General features: G+C 41.2%; 1 protein-coding gene across 5 annotated transcripts in view; it reads right to left on the bottom strand.

The window, feature by feature from the left end:
- DEPTOR (DEP domain containing MTOR interacting protein) overlaps positions 1-27243 on the bottom strand; it is a 176126-nt gene that overhangs the window by 5616 nt on the left and 143267 nt on the right. For 2 of the 5 annotated variants that reach the window (XM_059043451.2, XM_059043453.2), the window contains one exon: positions 19573-24864. The exons of the other annotated variants lie outside the window; for them this stretch is intronic. In XM_059043451.2, the coding sequence (XP_058899434.1) occupies positions 24736-24864 (129 nt within the window). In that variant the 3' untranslated portion in view covers positions 19573-24735. Of the gene's footprint in view, positions 1-19572; positions 24865-27243 lie in introns of those variants that run through there. 5 annotated transcript variants of the gene reach the window in all.

The following is a 27243-nucleotide window of genomic DNA, read 5'->3' as shown; positions in this document are numbered from 1 at the left end:
GTGGTTGAGAGTCCGCCTGCTGATGCAGGGGACGCAGGTTCGTGACCCGGTCTGGGAAGATCCTACGTGCCGCGGAGCGGCTGGGCCCGTGAGCCATGGCCGCTGAGCCTGCACGTCCGGAGCCTGTGCTCCACAACGGGAGAGGCCACAACAGTGAGAGGCCCGCATACCACAAAAAAAAAAAAAAAAAAAAAAAGATATGGACTGTCTCCAAGGAAAGGGCCATGACCTTGAATGAGGCAGCTCTTTCTCTTTTTCTTTTTGCCCTTTAAAATTTTTGTCTTTAGTGAGAACGTTTAAGTTCTGCTCTCTTAGCAAATTTCAATTATACAATACAGTGTTATCAATTATAGTCACCAGGTTATACATCAGATCCTCCTCTTTTTTTTTGGCCACGCCTCGGCCTGTGGGATCTTAGTGCCCTGACCAGGGATCGAATCCCCACCCCCTGCAGTGGAATCAGAGAGTCTTAACCACTGGACCGCCAGGGCGGTCCCAGACCTTATTCATCTTATAACTGAAAGCTTGTACTGTTGTACTAACCTCTTAATCTTTCCCCATCCCCAACCCCTGGTAACCACTTTTCTACTCATACTCTCTAGCTGGACCAGAAAGGGGCTCAGCTGAGGGTTCCTGGTCACCTGCACTCCCAGCAGCTGGGCGATTGAGTGCCTCAGTCTGGAAGGGGTCTGCAGCAACCACTCCATATTTGAATTAAAAATTGAAAAAGAAATAGTCTGTCTTGAACAGTGAATAAAGAGAGACGAAACATTTGAAAAGAACAAATGAACAAAATGGGACCACTGATATGTACACTGACCATAGACGAGCACTGAAATGGTTATATCAACTATCAATTTGTTTCATTACCCTGAACTCTGGAACAAGCTGAGCTATGACATATTTCATTAGCTACTTCTCCTGAACCAGATGTCCATGCTTGTTTGTTTATTCACAAACTGTTTAGTTCCAAGAATTCCCTGTGACTGACCCAGATACTTTAAGCTCAGCAGGAGAGAATTCACCTATTAATAGCCCATGTGGAATCTCCCGTTTAGAATGTGGAGTCCCAACAAGTGTGTCCAGCCTCCAGCATTTTCAGCCTTACTGGCTGGTTCCGAAGGGCAGGGCTTACTGGCAACATTCCTGCCGCTCAGCACTGTGGCAAGGGTAGCCCCATCTGCTCCAGCAGGGCTTGGGCTGAGCCCTTGGTTATTTATTAGAGTTCAGGCTGCAGTTTTCTGGAAGGCACAGAGGGACCTTGGGGTGAAGAGCTCTCTCCAGTAAACACTGTGTTCCTCACTGGGGTGAGGGAATCCATTGCGAAATAGTATCCTATCGGGCCTCGCTCTCCACCCAGCTGCTGTGCCAAGTGGCTTCTTTGGGTGGGAGCCCACAGTCACCCAGGCAGCCTTTCACACACTTATCCACTCCTTTTTTTTTTTTTTTTTTTTTTTTCCCAGGGAAGGGCTGGGCAGGGAGAAAGCAGACGGCTGCTGAGTTTTAGCCACCATGCGATCCTCTGCAAAGTGGAGAGGACCATCCGAGGGTGGCAGAAGGTAGCGTCTCTGTTCCAAGTTTTATCATAAACAGTGGTGCTTTCCAACAACAGGCTGGAACAGGAGCCAGTGGCGGTGGATTTGGGAGCTTAGCCGAGCTGTGATGGAGGGAAGTGTGCCTCTAGCATCCTCCTTTTGAACCCTTTTCTAGGGAGTCCTCACTTGTCTTTCTGTTCCCAACTCATTTAAACTCATGGTGCCCACTTCCCTTATGGTTCTGCCAATGCCTTTTTGGGGTAAGTTCACTTCATTTGGGAGGTTCTAGAGGCTCATAGGCGCACCAAGCCCTGGGGCCTTCCATATCTCTAATGGACGGTTATATACTAGACTCCAAAGGGATAGAGCAATCCACTTTGTGAAAGTGGATTGTAAAGAGTTTCCTGGATAAATGGGTTAATGGCAGCTCCAGCATCCGGACAGCTGTATTTCGTATAATGTGTATTTTATCCAGTAGCTGTGTTTTATGTTCCCATACTCCCAGTGGATTTGACAGCAGGCACTCTGTAAGAGGCTGTCATAGTGGATATATATGGTTTTGTCTCTCAGAATAACTCTTCTCTTGGGGGAAATGCTGCTTTAAACTACTGGGCCTATTGATTAATGGTACTCCTATGTCATCGACACAGAAGGGCAGAAGGCCCAAGGTGAACCAATGGTAGGAATGTGTCCTATTGTTCACAGAGATTGGTCCAGGGGTTATCAGGTGACACAGGCCAGGCTGCTTGAAATTCTGGGGCAGGATAGTTTATACTGGAGCAGATGGAAAAGCATCTTTTCTTCTCTGACTGGTAATCTGTAAGAATTTGAGCCTGCACCTTCTGGCAGTGTGCCCCCTGCTACAAACGCTTATGCAAATAGAGCGCACACAAAAGAAGTAGAAAGTAGAGAAAAATAACTGTTACACAAAGAGAGAGATCCCTGGCAGCCTTTTAGGTTTTTTTCATTCTGATTTCCTTAGGTGAAGATTCATTCCAGTTTGCCTAAGGCAGGCCCAGTTCACATCTGTTATCCCAACTTAATCATTAACATCTCTCTCTTTCTCAGAAGTGTTCCGAGTGGGTGATAAATTATATAATCACTGCTCCTATCACAACGTGGTTCATAAAGCAATAAAGTCCTTTTTCCCCTTAAGCTAGTTCAAGCTGCTTTTCTGTCATTTGCAACCAAAAAAACATCCTAACTGACCTACCATTCATTTCTAAATTAATCAGGAAATCTGATCTCCTAAACTCCTACACTTGCTTGTTTCTCCTTGCTTGAACTCTTTGGCAGATACCTGATTCTATATCTGGTTCTTGGTCTCCACCTGTTCCCTGGAATTGACACCCTGTGCTCTTCCAAGCTCACCCAACCACCTTGTCCTGATTCTGAGTGCCTTTACCCCACGCTTCACCAAAGGTCAGCATAGCCCACAGATTTCATCAGAAGGCCCTGGGACCAGGCTTAGAGAAGAAAAGACCCAGGGTAGGTTTGAGGGACCACCTGGGTTCATGAAATTCAACTGCGTTTCCCATTCATGTGTTATTCTGCTCAAAGTTCAAAGTCCTGGAAGAGAGTGTTGATTTAATTTGGGTTTGGGGCCCATTCTTTCACTAGGAGAAACTAGGGCACCATGATAGACATAACTATACAAAATGAGGGAGAGGCAATTCACCTCCAGGATATAGGTGTTGTTAGAAAAAAAAAAAAAAAGGGACTGAGTGCCAGGAGACCAAAAGCATATTCAACAATGTGTATTTAATAATGCTATTGGGTAGTTTTGCCAGCTATCAGTATGTCTATACCAATGAGAGCTAAGTGAGCTCTTAAAATACAGGTACCTGGTACTCAGAAAAATTGGAGATGAGGTGATCGATCTTTCTGGAAAAACTATGAACCCTGTCCATCAGAGCTGTCCCCTTGGCCAGCATTACATGAAATTCAGTCTCCAGGCTGAGCCCCTCTTCCTGATTCTATCCCTCTACACTCAGTCCTGTTACCCTCTTTTGTCTTCTGGCCTTGTAGTGCATTTCCCTTCTTATGGCACATCTCACCATTCTGAACTTTCAGCACTGCCTCTTTAGCTTTGCAATTTGGTTTTCTCCTTCACCACTGTTCTTGACCTGTTAAAGCCCTGGGCTAACACATCATTTGATCTAGTTTGGCCTCTGGGACCTTGTACTTTATCACTGGCTCTTGCAGGAGGCACCTTTACTGGTCCACCCCAAACTGATGCAGGATGGAGTAAAAGGAAAAATACCGCTCCTCGAGTCAGACACACCTGATTCAAGTCTCAGTTCTGCCATTGTTGTCATTATGCAAACCTGGAATCTCACCTCCCAGCAGAATGATGCTCTATAGCTTTCCTAAAACCCCACGTACAATTTTGCAGATTTGTTTCATGTGTGAGTATTTACTTCTGCCTCACTTGGTAATGAACTGTTTTCAAATAACTAATTTGGAGAAAATTTGTTTCCCTCCTCTTCAACATCATTGTATTCGTCAGAGTAAGATGATCTACGTTACAACAATGAATAAGCCCTCGAATCTCAGTGGCTTAAACAAAGTTTGTCTTCTCTCACATCATAGCCTGATGTGAATCAGGATGCTGTTCTCTGTAGATGACTCAGGGATCCAGGCTCTTTCCATCATGTGGCTCCTGGATTGCAGAATCCTTCTCTTCTAGCTCCATATAAAGGGCAGAAAAGACACATAAGATTTCACAGGGTATTCTACAGCCAGCCTTGGAAGTGGCATCCATAACTTCTACCCACATACCATAGGCCAGAACTGAGTTACACTGTCCCTCCCAGACGCAAGGCAGGCTGGATAATATAAACTTCCTATGTGCCCAGGTTAGCTGCTCCGCGGCACGTGGGATCTTCCCGGACCAGGGCTGGAACCCGTGTCCCCTGCATGGGCAGGCGGATTCTTAACCACCGCGCCACCAGGGAAGCCCCTACACGAATTATTTAATTCTCACAACAACCTCATGAGTGTTACGAGGATTAAACAAGATAAATGTTGTGGAAATGCCTGGTGCCGGTAATTATTCATCTCATTTGTTGGTGCATTTCACATTCCACAGGGCAACTGCCCAAGTTAGGATATTAAAATAGACCTTAGTACTGTCTTTAATGTCTATGTTTGGAAATGAATCATTCTGTTATGGAGTTATATGACAGGGATGTGAGGTATACCAAAATGAGTCTGCTCAGGTCTTTAGTGATAAGACATAACAACCATATAAATAGAGTTAACATGAAGCAGACAGGTACAAGGCATAAGGATGAGTCTGCTTGAATTCTGTGATTTAACTTAACTGGGGTTGATTTGCAAAGACACGACCTTGGTTCTATTTCTTGTTTGTCATCCAGCATGGACCCACCAATAGATATAGCCTCGCCACATAGATTCTCCAGGGCTTCTACTATTATGTAGTTTTGCACCCAGACTCATGTTTATGCTTGCCCCCACCCAGCCACCATCCCAGAGGTAGACTTCAGCATTCAGTAACTGCTGGAAGAGCCTGCTAGAGGCTGATAAGGAGAAATAACAGATTTTATGTCAAAATGGGGAAGGAAAGAAGGAAAGAGAGAGAGAACGTCAGTTGGTGGTCTAGGAAACAAAAGGCAACGAGGATCAAAAGGAAATAGCCTTGCACTTCAGCTCACAGTCAGCATACATTTGTTAAAAAGGAAGCTTTCCTTGAAATTAGTCTAGAGTCTGGACACTAACCGTAAAGAAACTTTTCACCAAGAAAGAAGAGTACTGAACGAGAAGCTGTGCGCACACTATTTTTATTTTTTGCAGTAGGATTCCCTTTGGGGTGGCAGGGGTTAGACTCCAGCAGGCAAATGAGAGGCAGTCTCTGTTCCTACAAGGGGAGGTCTCAGCCCTTCCAGAACCCTACGATTGGCCCTGCCAGACTCGCCTGACACAGCAGTGCATGCTTTGTTTCTGGACTTGCTCTTTTTCATATGAAGAGGCTGACATCATCCAAAGGCATCTGCCATGTAGTTGATGCAAACAGAAGCCATTTCCAAGGAGTACGAAGAGGGTGCTTCAGCCCTTGGCTGGGTGGGTGGGTGTGCATTCTACTGTCGCTTCACAGGGCTGGGGGCTGAATTCAGGAAGCCCCCTAACAGTTACGTGCATTGTGTTAAAAAACCATACACACACGTCACCATTGCGTTTTTCTCATTCTAGGCACTAATGATCTTGGATCATTTACAGGCCCTTTCTCTCCTGAGAAAATCTGTCATAGTTAGTAACTTAGCTAGGATGTTGAGGTGGTCTTCCAGAATCAGATGACATGTTCCTATTTCTAAGTGAAAACTCCAACACACTCTTCTTGACTTCTAATTCATGTAAGAAAAGCACAACAGAACCAAGAATGAAGAATTTGCCAGAAATGAAGGGACAGCACAACTCTCACAACCTGCATGAAGATGAAAGTTTCATTTCCTTCACATCTGTGTGTGTGTGTGTGTGTGTGTATGTGTGTGTGTGTACGCACATTCGTGTGCGAGTGATAAGTCTAGCTATATCACAAAGCCCTGGCCTTATAACCTAGTTGTTCTCATGACGGAGGTTGTAGGGGAGGGAGAAGATCAAAAGTAAAGGCGGAGTTGGTAAAGCATTGTGGCATGCATTAGAAAATGGTTACTCAGGGCTTCCCTGGTGGCGCAGTGGTTGAGAATCCGCCTGCCAATGCAGGAGACACGGGTTCGTGCCCTGGTCCGGGAGGATCCCACATGCCGCGGAGCGACTGAGCCCGTGAGCCATGGCCGTTGGGCCTGTGCGTCCGGAGCCTGTGCTCCGCAACGGGAGAGGCCACAGCAGTGAGAGGCCCGCGTACCACAAAAAAAAAAAAAAAGAAAATGGTTACTCAGAACAATGTGCAAAAAGTAAATAAAACACTTACTAATGCGCATAAAATACTTAACATGGGCATGGTACAGAATGGACATTCAATAACTATCACTATTATCATTTTTAAATTTATTTATTTATTTATTTATTTTTGGCTGCGTTGGGTCTTCGTTGCTGTGCGCGGGCTTTCTCTAGTTGTGGCGAGCGGGGGCTACTCTTTGTTGCGGTGCGCGGGCTTCTCGTTGCAGTGGCCTCTCTTGTTGCGGAGCACGGGCTCTAGGTGCGCCGCGGGCTTCAGCAGTTGTGTCACGCGGCCTCAGTAGTTGTATCACTATTATCATTGAGAAACTCTTTCTAGAAGCCCGGAGTCCTGGGGATTTGGCTTCATTCCTTTTATGGTGGGTCTGTGACCTAAACGTCTGTCCTTGTAAAGAAGGAATTCTGGAGATCAGACACACACACACACACAGACACACACACACACACACACACACACACACACACTGGAATCCTACTCAGCCATAAAAAGAATAAAATTTTGCCATTTGCAACACCATGGATGGAGGACATTATGCTAAGTGAAATAAGTCAGAAAAAGACAAATACTATATAATATCACTTACATGTGGAATCTAAAAAATACATCAAACCAGTAAATATAACAAAACAGAAGCAGACTCATAGATATAGAGAACAAACTAGTGGTTACCAGTGGGGAGAGGGAAGCGGGGAGGCACAAGATAGGGGTAGGGGATTACAAAAAAAAAGAAATTCCCTTTGTCTCTCCTCTGTCCTTGCTGTAAGTTCACTTTCTTTTCTCTAAGCTTCAAGAAAGATGCCAGACTGAAGGTCTCCTGTGCTCCAGTAGATGTCAGTCTGGCCTTATGGGAGGACCTAGGGAAAAACTAAGATTCACACAAGCCTGCTTCCAGGAATGAATGAAAAGGGGGGTGGAGTGCCTTTCACAGGCCATCTAAGAAATAAGGCAGGAAAGCGGAGGCAGCAGCAAGACTTCGAAGCCCACTTCCATCTCAGTAAAGTATATTGTAAATTTGAGATTTTTACAAACACGAACTTTTATGTAACAAACATTAATTGAGAGGTTACTGTGTGCTGGGGACCTTCTTAGGTCCTGGAGATATAGGATTTGTTGATGTAGTTCCTATCCTCTAGGGCTCCCAAGTTACTTTTTAATTGTCCATCTGTAGTGATTAGCACTTACCATGGCAATAGGAGGCCATCTATTATTATGTGTTGAATGAATGAAATGAAATGCATGCATGAGAACAAAAGTGTCTGAGTGTTTGCTTGCAGAAGAGCATCTTGGAAAAATAGCCACACACACACACACACCCCAGTTTTGTAACAAAGGAAACCCTAAGGATGAACCAAATGATACGTAGTGATGTTGAGAAGGAAGAGGAAAACAGGGGTGATCCCTGATGTCTGCAGGAGGAAAGTCAGCGTGAAACAGCAGCCACCAGGGAAGAGGAAGGAACCCTGGACCATCACTGCTCAGGAGTGCAGTGATGCGTGTGGACCCCACGGCAACATCAAGGAAGTGGAGTCCTCGCGAGGAGCGAGTTCTGGCTCTCAATGGTTCTCTGCTACTACGAGCATGTGTGATCTTGGATCCTTGGGCCACCCGGGCGGCCACAGGAGCCAGATACCATCAGTAGTCAGTGACTGGTTCCAATTCTGATCCACCACTTGGCTGGTGTGTGGCCTTGTGCCACCAACTTCACCTCCCTAGACAGCTCCTTGCCTATAAAAAGAGGATTTTTACTAGAACCTACCTTATGGGGTTGCGTGAGGATTAAATTCGATCATCCCTAGAAAACAACAGACTAGCTGGTATATATTGAGAGTGCAATAAACATTAGCTATTATTGTTTACTGTTATTCTTATGAATTTTTCTAGGACTGTTTCTCCATTCATAGAATGACAGAATAAACCAGCAAATTTACAAAGCCTCTTACCAATGTAAAAAGAGATGATTCTGATTTCATACTTTTGTTTCCATTTATACACTAATGTGGAAGTGTGGAGTACGGGACAAGCTAATTCTCTTCAGCAAGAAGGAAAGCAAAGACCACGGACTCGTAAGGAGAGAAGTAAGTGAGTGGATTACCGGCTGGTGATGACAAACAAAAAGATGGTATAGCACCTCCTCCTCGTTCCCCTTCTTCTTTTTTTTTTTTTCCTTTTTTTGACTGCGCCACGTGGCTTGTGGGGTCGACCAGGGATCGAACCCGTGTCCCTGGAAATGCAGAGTTCTAACCACTGGACCGCCAGAGAATTCCCCTCATTCTGTTTCAAGCAAGGAAAGCACTAGAAACAGGTTTTCACATCCAATGTAGCTCAGATTGGCTGAAAGAAAATCTGAAAAAAACAGGGGTTCTTTGTCTCACACAGACTGGCTGGTCTGACATGTGCAGACTCGTCTTCCTTAGAGCTCACAGCATTTGTTTCCTTCCCTGTCCTGCTATGAAACACCAGACCTGGGAGTCTCTCTGCTTAATCATGAATGAACCTTCATGTTCCCGAGTCACATGGTCCATGGGTTTCCCAGGCTCAAGAATAAGGGCAAGTATCCTACTTCTTCACATCTCACAGTGGCAGAAGCATCCAGAACTTTAAAAATCTGGGCTCCTCTCAGAGTTTTGGCTACATTCACATACACATTTTCAAAGTTAGGGCAACAGAACAAATGCTCTTCTTCTCTCTTCCTTTCGCCTCCTCACTGGCCTATCCAACCAAGTCCCATCCACTCAGGTTAGATCTCAAGACGTGTCACTAGCCAACTTCATAAAGTTTATATTATGAATTGGCCTTTGTGGACCCAGACATTTCAGACTTCAGGAAGAAATGAGCTTAATGTTTAACCCCAAGGGAACCCCAAGGGAACAAAGGGAATTTAGAAGATGCTATGGGGTCCCAGGAGGCAAAGAAAGAAAGTCAGAATGACAGGCAAAGAGTTGTCAAATCCCAGATGTAAGGACAGGTGACACTTTGCCAAGCTCCTCACAGAGCACTCCATTATTTTGCTCAGTACCTTCATCAGATGTACAAAGCAAGCAGCAACCTGTGTCTCCACTCCCTGCCTGCAGAAAGCTTGTGCCAACAGAAGCACAAGGTGGTGATTTTTGCTTACATAATTCCGGCATGAATCCTAAACCTGTAGACTTGGGAAGCTGCCCACTAAAGACAGATGGACAAATGGAATGATGTCTCAGTTAAGGTGTGCTCGGGAAAAGAACTTCCTTTATAATCAAAACTAAGTCTCCAATATACCCTGAGAGATAGTGTTTGCCAGGGAATGTGGGCACAACAATTGATGACTTTTATTGCTTTCTTAATAGGATCTTAAAGTGCCAGAAGGGAATTCTCTGGCAGTCCAGTGGTTAGGACTCCAGTGCTTTCACTGCCAGGCCCAGGCTTAATCCCTAGTCAGGGAACTAAGATCCCTGAAAGCTACCAATATACAAACAAACAAACAAACAAAAAACCAAAACCAGGAAGGGAGCAAATGCAGAAACAAGGGAGGAACAGTCAAGCAACAACAGTGCAGCCTTGAGGCAGGGTCCTGTTTCTTCCTCAAGGAATATACATCACAATATCATTGAGTTCTTCTGCAGGAACTAAGGCCCCCACCCAGGTGGTAACTTCAGGCTGAGCCCAAGATTCCTGGAGTACCACCCAGTTATCTCACCACCAACCAATCAGAAGAAAGCCACACACCTGCAGCCCTCACCCAAATTATGCCTATAAAAACTTTTAGCTGCAAACCATTGGGGAGTTCAGGGTTTTAGAGCAGGAGCCACCTGTCCTCCTTGTATTGGCACTGTTAAAATAAATGCTGCCCTTTCCTTCACCATAACCTGGTGTCAGTAGATTGGCTTTACTGTGCACAGAAAAGCAAACCTGAGTTTGGTTCAGTAACATATTGTCGGTGATGAAAACATATATGTACAGACAATATATAAAGGTGAGCTTATGGATTCGTGTGGGTCTTTCAAGGTATCAGATAATCAGCATGGTATAGTACTAAAAATAATAACAATAGCTATCATTAGTTGGTTTTGGAGTACTTAACTACTTGCCAGGCACTATACCAAGACCTTTAAATGTATTAACTCATTAATCTTCAAGAGAGCCTTATGAGATTGTTATTTCTCAAAAATGAGAAACCCAAGGCATAGAGAGATGTACTGAAAAGAGCACTGACCTAGCATTTTGGGGGCCTGAAGTCCAGTCCCAGGTACAAGTAAGATGGCATGAGTTTAGGGAAAAGTCTAGCTTCTCCAGAGAGTATTTTCTTTCCCATTTAGTACACAAACAAAACAAGAGAAACATCCAATTATTGACTATTTAGTATGGATCAGGCACAAGAGTAAGCATTCTACACGTACTATTTCATTTAATTTTCATGGTCAAATGGGTGGGTACTGGTATCCTCATTTTACAGACAAGGAAATTGATGCCTCAGAGGTGAGTAACTGGATGTGTTCCTAAGTGCTACAGCTGGAATCTGAATCCAGGCCTGTATGTATCCAGAGCCTGTGCTCTTAACCCTCACAACCTTTCCAGCTTTAATACCTTTAGACTTGCTTCCTTTACCTGCAGTCCTTCTTTAAAACTGGTTCAATCCCATCCTTTAGGCATTAACTCAAAACATCAAGTTTGTAGAAGCTTTTCCTCAAGGCTGTTGCACTGCACAACTCCAGGGGGCGCTGTCCACATGGACCATCATGTGAGAGGTGCGCCACTGGAAATGAGTAACGTGGCAGCTATTTTCACTAACCACTGCATGAAATCCTGGTCATTCTCTATCACCCCATCTGGTTTCATTTACCTCTTAGGACTTACCCCCATCTAAAATGAATTATTTTATTTATATATTTATTTTCTATGTCTCTGTGATGTTGTGATTCATAATAAGATATATTTGGTCTTTGTCCCATTTCTGGCACAGAACTCCTAAAACCTTTGGAATTTCCTAAGTGATGAGAGCAATAAAGGGGTCTTGTGTTATGTTAAAGAGGTGACTTTCCACACACACCTAAAGGTGGTTGCCAGAAGAACCAACCATGTGATTAGAGGGTTGGAACTTTAAATCCCACCTCCCTGACCTCTGGGGAGGGGAAAGGGACTGGAGGTTGAATTGACTGCCAAGGGCCAAAGATTTAATTAATCATGCCAGTGTAATGAAACCTCCATTTAAAAAATCAAAAGGTTGGCTCTTGACGATGGCGGAGTAGAAGGACATGCACTCACTCCCTCTGGCAAGAGCACCAGAATCACAACTAACTGCTGAACAATCATCGACAGGAAGACACTGGAACTTACCAAAAAAGATACCCCACATCCAAAGACAAAGGAGAAGCCACAGTGAGATGGTAGGAGGGGCACAATCACAATAAAATCAAATCCCATGACTGCAGGGTGGGTGACTCACAAACTGGAGAACACTTATACCACAGAAGTCCACCTACTGGATTGAAGGTTCTGAGCCCCACGTCAGGCTTCCCAAACTGGGGGTCTGGCAATGGGAGGAGGAATTCCCAGAGAATCAGACTTTGAAGGCTAGCAGGATTTGATTGTAGGACTTTGACAGGACTGGGGGAAACAGAGACTCCACTCTTGGAGGGCACACACAAAGTAGTGTGCACATAGGGACCCAGGGGAATGAGCAGTGACCCCACAGGAGACTGAACCAGACCTAACTGCTAGTGTTGGAGGTTCTCCTGCAGAGGCGGGGGGTGGCTGGGGCTCACTGCGGGGAAGGACACTGGCAGCAGATGTTCTGGGAAGTACTCCTTAGCATGAGTCCCCCCAGAGTCCGCCATTAGTCCCACCAAAGAGCCAGGTAGGCTCCAGTGCTGGGTCGCCTCAAGCCAAAAACCACCAGGGAGGGAACCCAACCCCACCCATCAGCAGACAAGTGGATTAAAGTTTTACTGAGCTCTGCCCACGAGAGCAACACCCAGCTCAACCCACCACCAGTACCTCTCAACAGAAAGCTTGCACATGCCTCTTAGATAGCCTCATCCACCAGAGGGCAGACAGCAGAATTAAGAAGAACTACAACTCTGGAACATGTGGAAGGAAAACCACATTCACAGAAAGATCGACAAAATGAAAAGGCAGAGGACTCTGTACCAGATGAAGGAACAAGATAAACCCCCCAGAAAAACAACTAAATGAAGTGGAGATAGGCAACCTTCCAGAAAAAGAATTCAGAATAATGATAGTGAAGATGAACCAGGACCTTGTTAAAAGAATGGAGGCAAAGATCAAGAAGATGCAGGAAATGCTTAAGAAAGACCTAGAAGAATTAAAGAACAAATAAACAGAGATGAACAATACAATAACTGAAATGAAAAGTATCCTAGAAGGAATCAATAGCAGAATAACTGAGGCAGAAGAATGGATAAGTGACCTGGGAGACAGAATGATGGAATTCACTGCCCTGGAACAGAATAAAGAAAAAAGAATGAAAAGAAATGAAGATAGGCTTAGAGACCTCTGGGATAACATTAAACGCAACAACATTTGCATTATAGGGGTCCCAGAAGGAGAAGAGAGAGAGAAAGGACCCAAGAAAATATTTGAAGAGATTATAGTCGAAAACTTCCCTAACATGGGAAAAGAAATAGCCACCCAAGTCCAGGAAGTGCAGAGAGTCCCAGGCAGGATAAACCCAAGGTAAAACACTCTGAAACACATAGTAATCAAATTGACAAAAATTAAAGACAAAGAAAATTTATTGAAAGCAACAAGGGAAAAATGAAAAATAACATACAAGTGAACTCCCAGAAGCTTAACAGCTGATTTCTCAGCAGAAACTCCAAAAGCCAGAAGGGAGTGGCACAATATATTTAAAGTGATGAAAGGGAAGAACCTACAACCAAGATTACTCTACCAGGCAAGGATCTCATTCAGATTTGACAGAAAAATCAAAAGCTTTACAGACTAGCAAAAGCTAAGAGAATTCAGCACCACAAAACCAGCTCTACAACAAACACTAAAGGAACTTCTCTAAGTGGGAAACACAAGAGAAGAAAAGGACCTACAAAAACAAGCCCATAATAATTAAGAAAATGGTAATAGAAACATACATATTGATAATTACCTTAAATGTGAATGCATTAAATGCTCCAACCAAAAGACACAGGCTTACTGAATGGATACAAAAAGAAGACCCATATATATGCTGTCTACAAGAGACCCACTTCAAACCTAGGGACACATACAGACTGAAAGTGAGGGGATGGAAAAAGATATTCCATGCAAATGGAAATCAAAAGAAAGCTGGAGTAGCAATACTCATATCAGACAAAATAGACTTTGAAATAAAGAATGTTGCAAGAGACAAGGAAGGACACTACATAATGATCAAGGGATCAATCCAAGAAGATATAACAATTATAAATATATATGCACCCAACATAGGAACACCTCAATACATAAGGCAACTGCTAACAGCTATAAAAGAGGAAATCGAAAGTAACACAATAATAGTGGGGGACTTTAACACCTCACTTACACCAATGGACAGAACATCCAGACAGAAAATCAATAAGGAAACACAAGCTTTAAATGACAAAATAGACCAGATAGATTTAATTGATATTTATAGGACATTCCATCCAAAAACAGCAGATTACACTTCTTCTCAAGTGCACATGGAACATTCTCCAGGATAGATCACATCTTGGGTCACAAATCAAGCCTCAGTAAATTTTAAAAAATTGAAATCATATCAAGCATCTTTTCTGACCACAACGCTATGAGATTAGAAATCAATTACAGGGGAAAAATAAAAAACACAAACACATGAAGGCTAAACAATACATTACTAAATAACCAAGAGATCACTGAAGAAACCAAAGAGGAAATTAAAAAAAATATATCTAGAAACAAATGACAATGAAAGCACAACAATCCAAAACCTATGGGATGCAGTAAAAGCAGTTCCAAGAGGGAAGTTTATAGCAATACAAGGCTACCTCAAGAAACAAGAAAAATCTCAAATAAACAGTCTAACCTTACACCTAAATGAACTAGAGAAAGAAGGACAAACAAAAGCCAAAGTTAGTAGAAGGAAAGAAATCATAAAGAGCAGAGCAGAAATAAATGAGATAGAAACAAAGAAAACAATAGCAGAGATCAATAAAACTAAAAGCTGGTTCTTTGAGAAGATAAACAAAATTGATAAACCTTTAGCCAGACTCATCCAAAAAACAAGGGGAAGGACTCAAATCAATAAAATTAGAAATGAAAGAGGAGAAGTTACAATGGACACAGCAGAAATACAAAACATCATAAGAGACTACTACAAGCAACTCTATGCCAATAAAATGGACAACCTGGAAGAAATGGACAAATTCTTAGAAAGGTATAACCTTCCAAGACTGAACAAGGAAAAATAGAAAATATGAACAGATCAATCACAAGTAATGAAATTGAAACTGTGATTAAAAATCTTCCAACAAACAAAAGTCCAGGACCAGATGGCTTCACAGGTGAATTCTACCAAACATTTAGAGAACAACTAACACCCATCCTTCTCAAACTCTTCCAAAAAACTTCAGAGGAAGGAACACTCCCAAACTCATTCTATGAGGCCACCATCACCCTGATACCAAAACCAGACAAAGATACTACAAAAAAAGAAAATTACAGACCAACATCACTGATGAATACAGATGCAAAAATCCTCAACAAAATACTAGCAAACAGAATCCAACAACACATTAAAAGGATTATACACCATGATCAAGTGGGATTTATCCCAGGGATGCAAGGATTCTTCAATATACGCAAATCAATCAATGTGATACACCATATTAACAAATTGAAGAATAAAAACTATATGATCATCTCAATAGATGCAGAAAAAGCTTTTGACAAAATTCAACACTGATTTATGATAAAAACTCTCCAGAAAATGGGCATAGAGGGAACCTACCCCAACATAATAAAGGGCATATACAACAAAACCACAGCAAACGTCATTCTCAATGGTGAAAAACTGAAAGTATTTCCTCTAAGATCAGGAACAAGACAAGGATGTCCAATCACCACTATTATTCAATGTAGTTTTGCAAGTCCTAGCCATGGCAATCAGAGAAGAAAAAGAAATAAGAGGAATACAAATGGGAAAAGAAGAAGTACAACTGTCACTGTTTGCAGATGACATTATACTATACATAGAGAATGCTAAAGATGCCACCAGAAAACTACTAGAGCTAATCAATGAATTTGGTAAAGTAGCAGGATACAAAATTAATTCACAGAGATCTCTTGCATTCCTATACACTAATGATGAAATATGTGAAAGAGAAATTAAGGAAACACTCCCATTTACCATTGCAACAAAAAGAATAAAATACCTATGAATAAACCTACCTAAGGAGACAAAAGACCTATATGCAGAAAACTATAAGACAGTGTTGAAATAAATTAAAGATGATACAAACAGAGGGAGAGATATACCATGTTCTTGGATTGGAAGAATCAACATTGTAAAAATGACTATACTACCCAAAGCAATCTACAGATTCAATGCAATTGCTATCAAGCTACCAATGGCATATTTCACAGAACTAGAACAAAAAATTTCACAATTTGTATGGAAACACAAAAGACCCCAAATAGCCAAAGCAATCTTGAGAAAGAAAAATGGAGCTGGAGGAATCAGGCTCACTGACTTCAGACTATACTACAAAGCTACAGTAATCAAGACAATATGGTACTGCCACAAAAAACAGAAATATAGATCAATGGAACAAGATAGAAAGCCCAGAGATAAATCCATGCACCTATGGTCAACTAATCGATGACAAAGGAGGCAAGGATACACAAGGGAGAAAAGATAGTCTCTTCAATAAGTGATGCTGGGAAAACTGGACAGCTACATGGAAAAGAATGAAATTAGAACACTCTGTAACACCATACACAAAAATAAACTCAAAATGGATTAGATACTTAAATGTAAGACTGGACACTATAAAACTATTAGAGGAAAACACAGGAAGAACAGTCTTTGACATAAATCACAGCAAGATGTTTTTTGATCCACCTCCCAGAGTAATGGAAATAAAAACGAAAATAAACAAATGGGACCCAATGAAACTTAAAAGCTTTTGCAAATCAAAGGAAACTACAAACAAGACGAAAAGACAACCCTCAAAATGGGAGAAAATATTTGCAAACGAATCAACCCACAAAGGATTAATGTCCAAAATATATAAAGAGCTCATGCCACTGAATATTAAAAAAACAAACAACCCTATCCAAAAATGGGCAGAAGATCTGAATAGACATTTCTCCAAAGAAGACATACAGATGGCCAAGAAGTACATGAACAGCTGCTCAACATCACTAATTATTAAAGAAATGCAAATCAAAACCACAATGAGGTATCACCTCACACCAGTTAGAATAGGCATCATCAGAAAATGTACAAACAACAAATGCTGGAGAGGGTGTGGAGAAAAGGGAACCCTCTTGCACTGTTGGTGGGAATGTAAATTGATACAGCCACTATGGAGAACAGTATGGAGGTTCCTTAAAAAACTAAAAATAGAATTACCATATAACCCAGCAATCGCACTACTGGGCATATACCCAGAGAAAACCATAATTCAAAAAGACACATGCACCCCAGTGTTCACTGCAGCACTATTTACAATAGCTAGGTCATGGAAACAACCTAAATGCCCATTGACAGATGAATGCATAAAGAAGGTGTGGTACATATATACAATGGAATATTACTCAGTCATAAAAAGGAACGAAATTGGGTCATTTGTAGAGATGTGGATGGATCTAGAGACTGTCATAAAGAGTGAAGTAAGTCAGAAAGAGAAAAACAAATATCATACATTAACACATATATGTGGAACCTAGAAAAATGGTACAGATGAACCTGTTTGCAGGGCAGAAATAGAGACACAGATGTAGAGAACAAATACATGGACACCAAGGGGGGAAAGCGGCAGGGTTGGTGGTGGTGGTGGGATGAACTGGGAGATTGGGATTGACATGTATACACTAATATGTATAAAATAGATAACTAATAAGAACCTGTTGTGTAAAAAAATAAATAAAATTCAAAAATTAAAATAATAAATGAAATAAAATAAAAAAAAAATAAAATGATTGGGGTTGGGAAAGCTTTGGGGTTGTTGAACACATGGAGATTTAGGGAGAGTGGCATGTTCTGAGAGGACATGGAAGCTTCATGCCCTTTCCCCATACCATTCCCTGTGCATCTCTTCCATCTGTCCCTTCCTGAGTTGTATCCTTTTATAATAAAGCAGTAATCTAATAAGTAAAACATTTCTCTGCTTTCTGTGAGCTGCTCTAGCAAATTAGTCAAACACAAGGAAAGGGTCATGAGAAACTCTGATCCTTTCAATCAGAAGCACAGGTGATAACCTGGGCTTGCAATTGGCAGCTGAAGTGAAGGGGAGGGGCAATCTTGTAGGTCTGAACCCTTAAACTGTGGAATCTAATGCTGTATCTGGGTAGACAGTGTCAGAATTAGGTTGAATTATAGGACACTTCATTGGTGCTGGAGCATCGCTTGGTGGTGGCAGAGGAACCCCCCACAATGGAACTGGGTGCAGAAATCCTTTTAGTCTCCCAAGAATATATAAACTTCATAAGGACTGGGACTTTCTTATTTACTGCTGTTTGGGAAAGATTTAGTGACAGGCCCATAGTAGGTGCTTAATAAATTCTTTGTTGGGTGTTTTTGAAGATGTTACATGGCTTCTGGTAATCCTTGTCTCATCAAAATCACAGAGTTGTTGTAGGGTAAAAAGTTTCAAAGACACCCTGTGCATAAAGAAGACATTGATATACTAAGTTAGGATCACAAACGACTGCTTACATTTTTTGTGCTTTAAACTTTATGAACTTTGCAGCAAATTAGAATTCTCAAAATCATTGACCAAATAAACATTTGACAAAAATTAAGAAGTTTCAGAATATAGGTGCTGGAGAAGATACTGATCAACATATATCACTTTTATATTTCAGATGGGCAACTACATTGGTTCAATCACTTTGCAAACTAGTTACATGTGATCTTGTAGAGTTAATATTCACATTTCCTATGACTCAGAAATTCTTGTGGATACCTAAGAGAAACTCCTACACTTATACCCAGGAGATGATATCAGAATGTTCATAGTAATCCTACTTATGACAACAACAACAACGGAAACAACCCCAATGCCCATTGTCAAGAAAACAGACAAATAATTTGTGCTCTGGAAATTTATGAAGCTGTAAAAAATGAATTAATTACAACTACATATAAAGATCTAGAAGAATCTTAGTAATATAATCTTGAATGAAAACAAGCAAGTCCCAGAAGTTTATAGAAAACTTGATGTTCTTCTAATAAAGTTCATTTTTTAAAAAACCTAAACAATGATTAAGAACAAAAAGAACAGTGGGGAACTCCCTGGAAGTCCAGTGGTTAAGACTCAGCGCTTTCACTGCTGCACAGCCCCCCAAAAAAAGAACAAGAGAATGAATGGTGAACTCAACATTTGCCATTGTGCTTTCCTTGGGTAAGGGAAAGTGGGGGACAGGATTGGGAAGGAGACAACAGTTTAAATGTAAGTTGTTGTCAGTGTTCTGGTTCTGGGGTTGGATGGTGGTCTGTGGTATTAAAACACCCATATCAACCCAGGATTTCATATTCCCACCTCTCCATGGAGAGAGGTCTTCTAGGAGACAGGCCTAGAGGTGACTCTTGAAGGATGAGCTGAATCCAGGGTCCGGTCTACTCAGTTTTATACTTCCAGGGCCTATATATACTGTCCAGAAAAACACAGGTCCTCAGTGAGGTTTCTTGAATGAATGAAAGAGCAAGTGAATAAATGAATAAATGAGAGAAAAATGTAAAGTCCTTTTGGTTAATATTGCGTGTAGTCTGAATAACCACTCACCTCCATACTTCTACCCTACACATACTGAATTGTGTAATTGATTTCCTAATTAGTTGAAAAAAAACAAAAAGCAAAAAAATAACATTCTCTCAAAATAGTAAACAACAACATAGCATATTTCCATATAGACTATTCCATAACACTCATCAGTAACTGTGTAGTGAAGAAATGATTCCAAATCAAATACACTACAGAAAAAGCTTTTTAATGCACTTTTTTTTTTCCCCAGGCAAATGAGCTTCAGAAAACATCCATCATTAAGTAGTTTTACAAATGGCACTTTTGGCTACATTAGAGAATTAGATATGAGTCCCATGTGTTTTCTCTGATAGGTTAGTAGTAGATCAGCTTTACAATGCAACCCTTTCTTAGGATAAAAAAAATGGCTAATTTGTTCTAAAAGACAGAAAAAGCTGGAACCCTAAAGTCATTGTTTTAAAAATTTAACATTTATTTCAAGCTATACTGTCTATTTTCATATTATAATTTTAAGTATTTTGCTATAATTTTTAAGAAATGGAGAAAATAAATTTCAACCTAATTTTAAAATAAACATATATATTAGGTACATATATTAATGCATTTGACAACACCATACACTAACTTTGATGATGAACTTCCTTTTGGCACACTGCAGATTTGTCCTTTTGGTATTGAACTGAAGACAAACATATTACACCTGAAATTCTGCCTTAAATGAGCAAAACCATGGTCAATGACACCAATAGACTGCCACCAATTTGCAACAGCGAAATGTTCTAGAGTTATGCTGATCATGTATAACCAAAATGAAACAGGATTAATATTCAATGGGGGAGAATCGTCAACATCATTCAAGTAGATCTTAAAAGTAGATTATTTTCACAACATATTTGAAAGTAATGAGTATTTGGAAATGTGAGACTCAATTCTGGCCTGAAAGCAATGATTTTTAAACTATTAATTGCTACCACTCCAATGCATTCACCTTTTATAAGGTAGTGTGAAGTTGATCGTATCTAATCTCCTCAAACATGGATATCTTCTTCATGTTACCCACCATTTCTCAACTAGAAATGTATCAATTTATACAATTATTTATCAGAGATTAATAAGAAAACATCAGATAATAGAACCAACCCAAAAGGCAGCTGCATTTCTCTCTCTACAGCAGAATTAACCAACATGGCTTTCGAATCCTATGCTAAAGAATTAACGAAAAATGATTTCTGTCTCTATCACAAAAACACAGACACATTTTACTCAAACAGCTGAAAAACCAAAAGTGTTTTCTCTAGGAACAAAGTAAGCCATTTCAGGGATTCTCCATGAGTGAACTCTCACACACAATACACCAATACACACAGACACACACATACATAGGAAATAAAAGCTCTTAGAAATACCGCTTACTGTTAATTTAGAATCATTCTTGGTGCTACATTTAGGAATGGAGTTTCTAAATTTTAAAGCTGTTCAACTGTCAAAATATCACACAAAATATTTATTTTTTAATGATATGATTTAACAACTCAAGGCCTGAGTTAATTAAAGTATGTATCCTTCACTTGCACAGGTACATGGCACAACTGCATTTTATGAATAATCCGAAGCCAAAGGCCTATTTTCATGGCATTACCCTCCACTGCAGGAGGCTATATAAGGACATAGGATTGGAGGGCAGGAGGCTGGTGTTTGGCCCAGGCTCTGGCCCCAACAAGCCTCATGAGTATGGGCATGCCACCTGACCACACCTCAGCAAAATGCAAAGAATAAAAACCGTGCTCTCCGTGGCTCCATGCAGCACTATTATTTTGGGATTTTTCTGACTCTAGTTTTCATTAGGCATGGGGCTTTATTCACAACTGTTGTACTTCTACCCAGTAGTCGGTCAGTAATTTACATCTGGATAGCTGAAGCCTTTCAGTAACTAGGTAAGTTTTTGGTCCTTTATTCAAAAAAAAACAGTGAGTACCTAGTCTTAGTGGGTCAAAAATGGCCAGATTCTTTGCAGCTTCTCCCATCAAAAGGAAGAGCCTGTTGCCCAGCCTCTTGATTCTGGGCTAGCTTTGTGACTTGCTTTGGCCAACAAAATGCTGTGGAGGTGACACTGTGTGACTTCCAAGCAAGTCCACAAAAGGTTTTGCAGTTTCCACGCTCCCCCTCTTTGATCTCATGACGCCTAACGAGAAAGCCTGGGCTAGCTATGGGGAAAGGCCACATGAAGTGAACCGAGGCACCTCAGCCAACAGCCCCAGCCAACAGCGAGATATATGCACAGAGCCATCCACAATCAGCCAGCCCCCAATCAACATGCTCCCTGGCCACAGATGTTTGTTTGAACCCAAGCTATGGGTACCACATCAAGCTGTGGCTGGTCATCCTAGCAGAGCTTTGCCCAAAGGCCAACCCACAGGATCACAAGCAAATAAGTAGTGTTATAAGGTATGTTTGGGGTTGATTCGCTAGACAGCAATGGATAGCTGACATACTGCTCTGTGTTAGGAGCTGTGCTAGGTGAAGGGACTACCTGGGCAGCAAGACACAGCTCCTGTTCTGCAGATGCTTAGAGGGTAGTTAGGGAGACAGACGTGTAATGGGACAATTTCAAAGGAAATGTCATCAGTGTTGTCATCACAAGAGGGTGGTGTATAGGGGTCCATGGGAATTTAGAGAAGGGCATCAATCTCAGAACTAGAATGCTGGCAAAGATTTCTCAGAGGTAATATCTAAGAATACCTAAGGGGAATTAATAAGACAGATTTTTCCAGGCAAAGAAGGAGAAAGAATAATATTCTAGGGAGGAGAAACTGCATGGGCAAAGGCTGCAGGGAGCTAGACTGGGGCCCTTTTGGGAGTGGAGCACTCACTTTAACTACAGGGTGAGGATGCCAGGGGTGGGCTGGGACTATAGCTAAGGTGAAGCTCTCTTGGCCTTACATAGAATTCTCTGTCATTTGGACTTTAAGGGTGATGGGAGTCAAAGGCGGAATCAGTTCCATCCTCCCTTCCTGCTTTTCTTCTCTCCCTCCCTTCCTTCCTTCCTTCCTCCATCCCTTCCTTCCTTCCTTCCTTTCCTTCCTTCCTTCCTCCATTCCTTCCCTCCCTTCATCCATCCTTCCTTCCTTCCTCTTCCTTCCCTCCCTCCTTCCCTCCTTCCTTCACCTTAGTGTTCATTTGAGCAAAGATATCAATGCCACTCTCTGAATCAAAGAAATTTCACAGGCAGGAGGCTGTGTGACGTCAATAAGGGCAGATGCCTCTCTGGTGCTTAGACTGGCTGAAGGGAAGTGGCATTATGCCGAGGTCCAACACAATGGGTATTGGGACATGCATAAAGGACAGGTAGCAGCAAGAAGGTGCCACGCCCAAAAGGCATTCCTCCTTCTTTTATCAGTTTATGAATGCATGCAGACAGGACGCATTTAGGACTCATCTTTTAAAGATGATATACATTTTTTAGAAGCCTAATGGTAAGGCTTCCCACTTACTAGTTGTGTGGCCTTGGGTATATGACTAACCTTTTTATGAGTCCGTTTCCTCAGTTGTAAAATGGAGATGATGACAACACCGACCTCACAGGTCAGTAAGTACAGGCAACGTATAGTTTTAGCACAGCACTGGGTACAGGATAAGCCCTCAACGGAAGGTCCCTAAATGCGGAAAGGCTGGGGAATGTAGGAGAGGGAGTAACATGGGCTTTAGCATTAGATAAACTTGTGTTTGAATCCAGGCTCTATCACTTAGTAGTTCTTGCAACTGTGTGAACTTGAGACCATTTTAAAACTTGCTCAGACTTAGTTTTCAAGTCTGAAAAATGGGGGGCATAATACCAACCTTGCTGGGTTGTGATAAGTATTAAAAGAGACCACGTATGTAAAGTGTCATAGCACACAGTTTAAACGCACATACACACGGAGATGATAATAGTTCTCAAATGTAGATCGACAGTAGTAATGTTAGCCATCCTATATTACTTCAAAGTCCTGTTCTCTGACTAAAGCTACAGATCAGAAAAGTCGGACTACCAGAAACATATATATGTGGTATCTTTAACACGGTATGTTCATTCCACCAGTACCATTACATTATGATAACCTATCACCGAAAAATGGCCAAGGTACAACATTCATATTTTGTTACTACATGATAAGAAAGGAACCTTGTCGTTCAGAATGTATTACATGAAAATAAGAGGAATGGAGAATTCCCTGATTCCCTAATTTGGCACTTTGAGGGGCTTCCTCTATACACCAAGCCCTAAAATGCATTCTCTTTGAGACTGAAAAAAGAAACACACATATACACAAGTGAGCTGAAGAGCTACAACACAAGAAGTTGCTTTTGGTGAAAAATAATCCTGCCAAATAAGCAACATGTCATGTCCTTAGAATAATGTCACACTAGAAAGCTAGTGAAAATTCAGGCCAATAAGGCAATTTAGTTTCAAGTTTTATCATATATGGGCCAAGTTCACTTAAAAGGGGACAACTTCAAAGTGAAATCTTGCCAGAGGCATGATTTTGAATTACATGTGTATATATAAACTTGTCTGTTTCGACATTCAACATATTCAGGATTATTTCTAGAAAGCTGCTGTTGCTGACTGATAGAACAAAATAATGTAGGCTCAGAAAGAGAAAACAGAGCACATAGTTTTAAGTAGTTATCTCCCTATCTACCCCACCCATACCATCATAAGGTTTTTGGTTTTTGACCAACGCCATAACTGAAAACACATGTTAAGTGAAAAGTTGATACTAAAGGCAGGAATTAAGAAAAAGTCAAAAATTTGATGGCTTTTAAGCACTGAATGATTCAGAACCTTCAAAATGCTAATTAACAAGTACTATTCCTTCGGATGTTGTTTTAATTTGAAATTTGGTGAAATCTAGATCCTCTAATAAACAGTTCCATGCTCATTTGGTGACAGTACAACTTAAAGTCTGTAAAAACTACTTTATTGACTCCTGTGAAGGGGATTTTAGCACATCACTGTTTTGGCAAGAGAAGCATTTCAACAACTTTCTGCAAACTAAGATATAAAACAATGGATGAGAACTGCAAATGGAAATTGAGTAAGGCAATGCTACTACGTAAAAAAAAATTCTGTTTCTCAAACTTTTTCTACACTGACGTAAGTCGTTTTTTTGTTGTTGTTGTTTTTTTTAAAAGATGTATTACCCGGTTCTTCCACATTCAACTGGGAAACAGTGTGTGAAACTCAAATTAAGATGTGTATGTACGGAGAAAAGATCTGTATGTCCAAAGCCATCCAGGTACACAGAAGTCTTGTCATTGCAGAGCTTTGTGTTGTTCTGCCTCTGATCCTCTGCAGGCCACGGGATGGGCTGGGAGGGCTGCCCTCTCAGCACTCTAACTCCTCCATGACCTCCATCACAATCGTCCGTGGGCCCGTCAGAATCAGGTTGCTCACCGTCCGGTAGTCAACGTGCAGTACGTTAAGCCCATTTACAGAGACGACGAACTGACAGACCTAAAGGAAGGACAAAGAAAAAGCATCTCTTGAATTCCCTACTGGTCCAGTGGTTAGGACTCCCCGCTTCCATCTGCAGCAACATGGAAGGACCTAGAGATTCTCCTACTGAGTGAAGTAAGTCAGACAGAGGAAGACAAGTATCATGAGATATCACTTACACGTGGAATCTAAAAAAAAAAGGGCCTACTATATGGCACAGAAAACTCTACTCAGTACTCTGTAACGACCTATACGGGGGAAAGAATCTAAAAAAAGAGTTGATATATGTATATCAACTGATAGATAGAAACTGATAGATAGATAGAAACTGATTCACTTTGCTGTACGGCAGAAACTAACACAACATTGTAAATCAACTATGCTCCGATAAAAATTAAAAAAAATAAACTATGCATATAAAAGGGAAAAGAAAGCATCTCTTAGAGCTCCTGGTTTTTCATAGACCTAGAATAAAGACATTGTGTATCTTTAACAGGTAACTTCCTACATTGGTACCCAAGTGTACCCAGCCAGCACCTGCAATTTAACAATTTCCAAGAAACTACTTTTCTTGGAAGGCGGTATAATAGAAAAAGCATTTGGTTTAGCGTTTTACCAACTTGGGTTTAAATCCTAACTCAGCAATTTACTAGCTTAAGCTAGGTATTTAAATTCCTGAGCTTCATTTCCCTCAGCTCTAAAATAGGAATGATTAATAATCATAATATCTACCTTATAAGATTGTTGTAAGAATTAAATGAGGTCAAGGATGTAAAGCTTCTACTCCAGTGCTCTGAACCTATGGGGTACTTCATACTTTTTCATAATCACAGTGTTTGTGGCTGTTACTATTCATTTGGACTCAGTTTATAGCAAGATTCTAGGTCCTCGTGTTTCCCAAACAGTCTTCTTTTATATACCTATTATTCCTGCATGATTATTAATAGTTTCTCCTTTCACCTGCCATGGTGTCCCAGTTGAGATGATAAATTCCACACATTTCCCTATTTCCCATCCTTACGAAAATGGATAAGGCCAACAAAGGTCAGCTTTTAAACGAAGTGAGTATTAGTTTACGTATGATAGGACAGATAATTACAATAAAAAATTTAAAAAGCATTATTCAGTAATGAGCGGCCACTTTGGATGTGTCATAGTGAACAGAATACTGATCACAGCTACTGCCTCAAATGGAGGGGCTTCTCTTGAGTTTGGTGGTGGCATCAGATGCTGGGTACTTTCCATTCAGCTGACACAGATTAACAGATGGTATATCTGTTGTGTGTCTGAAGAGTGCACACTGGACAGGAATGATTTGTTTATGTCACTCAAATGGAAAAATGGAGAGATACACAGATCTCCAGCTGTTGGTGATAAGTACTTCTAATCAGCAAAACAGAATCAAACAGAATATAAATCCGTAAGGTGCTTGGCATATAGTAGGCACTGGTGGTGAGCTGAATGATACCCCCAACCCCCAAAAATGTCCATGTCCTAATCCCCAGAAGCTGTGAATATATTAGTTGACATGGCGACAAGGAATTAAGGTTGCAGAACTGGACTGCTAATCAGCTGATTTTAACATAGGGATTATCCAGGTGGGCCCAATGTAATCACAAGGGTACTTATAAGAAGGAGACAAAAAAGTCAAAGGCAGAATTAGGAGATGTGACCACAGAAGCAAGACTGATATGAGGAAGGGGCTAGGAGCTGAGGGATGCAGGTGGCCTCTAGAAGTTGAAAAAGGTAAGGAAATGGATTCTCCCCTCAGAACCTACAGAAGGAATGCAGACCTATTGATACCTTTATTTTAGACCTTTTACTCCAGAACTATAAGATAATAAATTTGCGTTGTTTTAAGTTACCAAGTTTGTTAATTTGTTACAGCAGCAATAGAGATGAATAAAATAATCAATAAATATTCATTGTTGAATGAACTGAATGAATAATGTATTAAGCAAAAAAAGCACAATCAGGATTGAGCTTGAAGGATTTCTGGCTTCTTATAAATTATTTCTTCATTTATTGGGAAAATAAGAAAATTAAAAGAGGGACTTCTCTGATGGCACAGTGGTTAAGAATCCACCTGCCAATGCAGGAGACACGATCCCTGGCCCGGGAAGATCCCACAGGCTGCAGAGCAACTGAGCCCATGTGCCACAACTACTGAGCCTGCCCGTGCTGCAACTACTGAAGCCTAGAGCCCGTGCTCCACAAAAGAGAAGCCACCGCAATGAGAAGCCTGCGCACCGCAATGAAGAGTAGCCCCCACTCGCCGCAACTAGAGAAAGCCCATGCGCAGCAACGAAGACCCAACACAGCCAAAAATTAAAACTAATTAATTAATTAAAGAAAAAAAAAGAAAAGAAGACAAAAGGGAAGGGACAGAAGTTGGAG

This window comes from Kogia breviceps, chromosome 17, assembly GCF_026419965.1.
Source record: "Kogia breviceps isolate mKogBre1 chromosome 17, mKogBre1 haplotype 1, whole genome shotgun sequence".
NCBI classification, from domain to species: domain Eukaryota; kingdom Metazoa; phylum Chordata; class Mammalia; order Artiodactyla; family Physeteridae; genus Kogia; species Kogia breviceps.
This window is presented reverse-complemented; position numbering and strand designations above follow the sequence as displayed.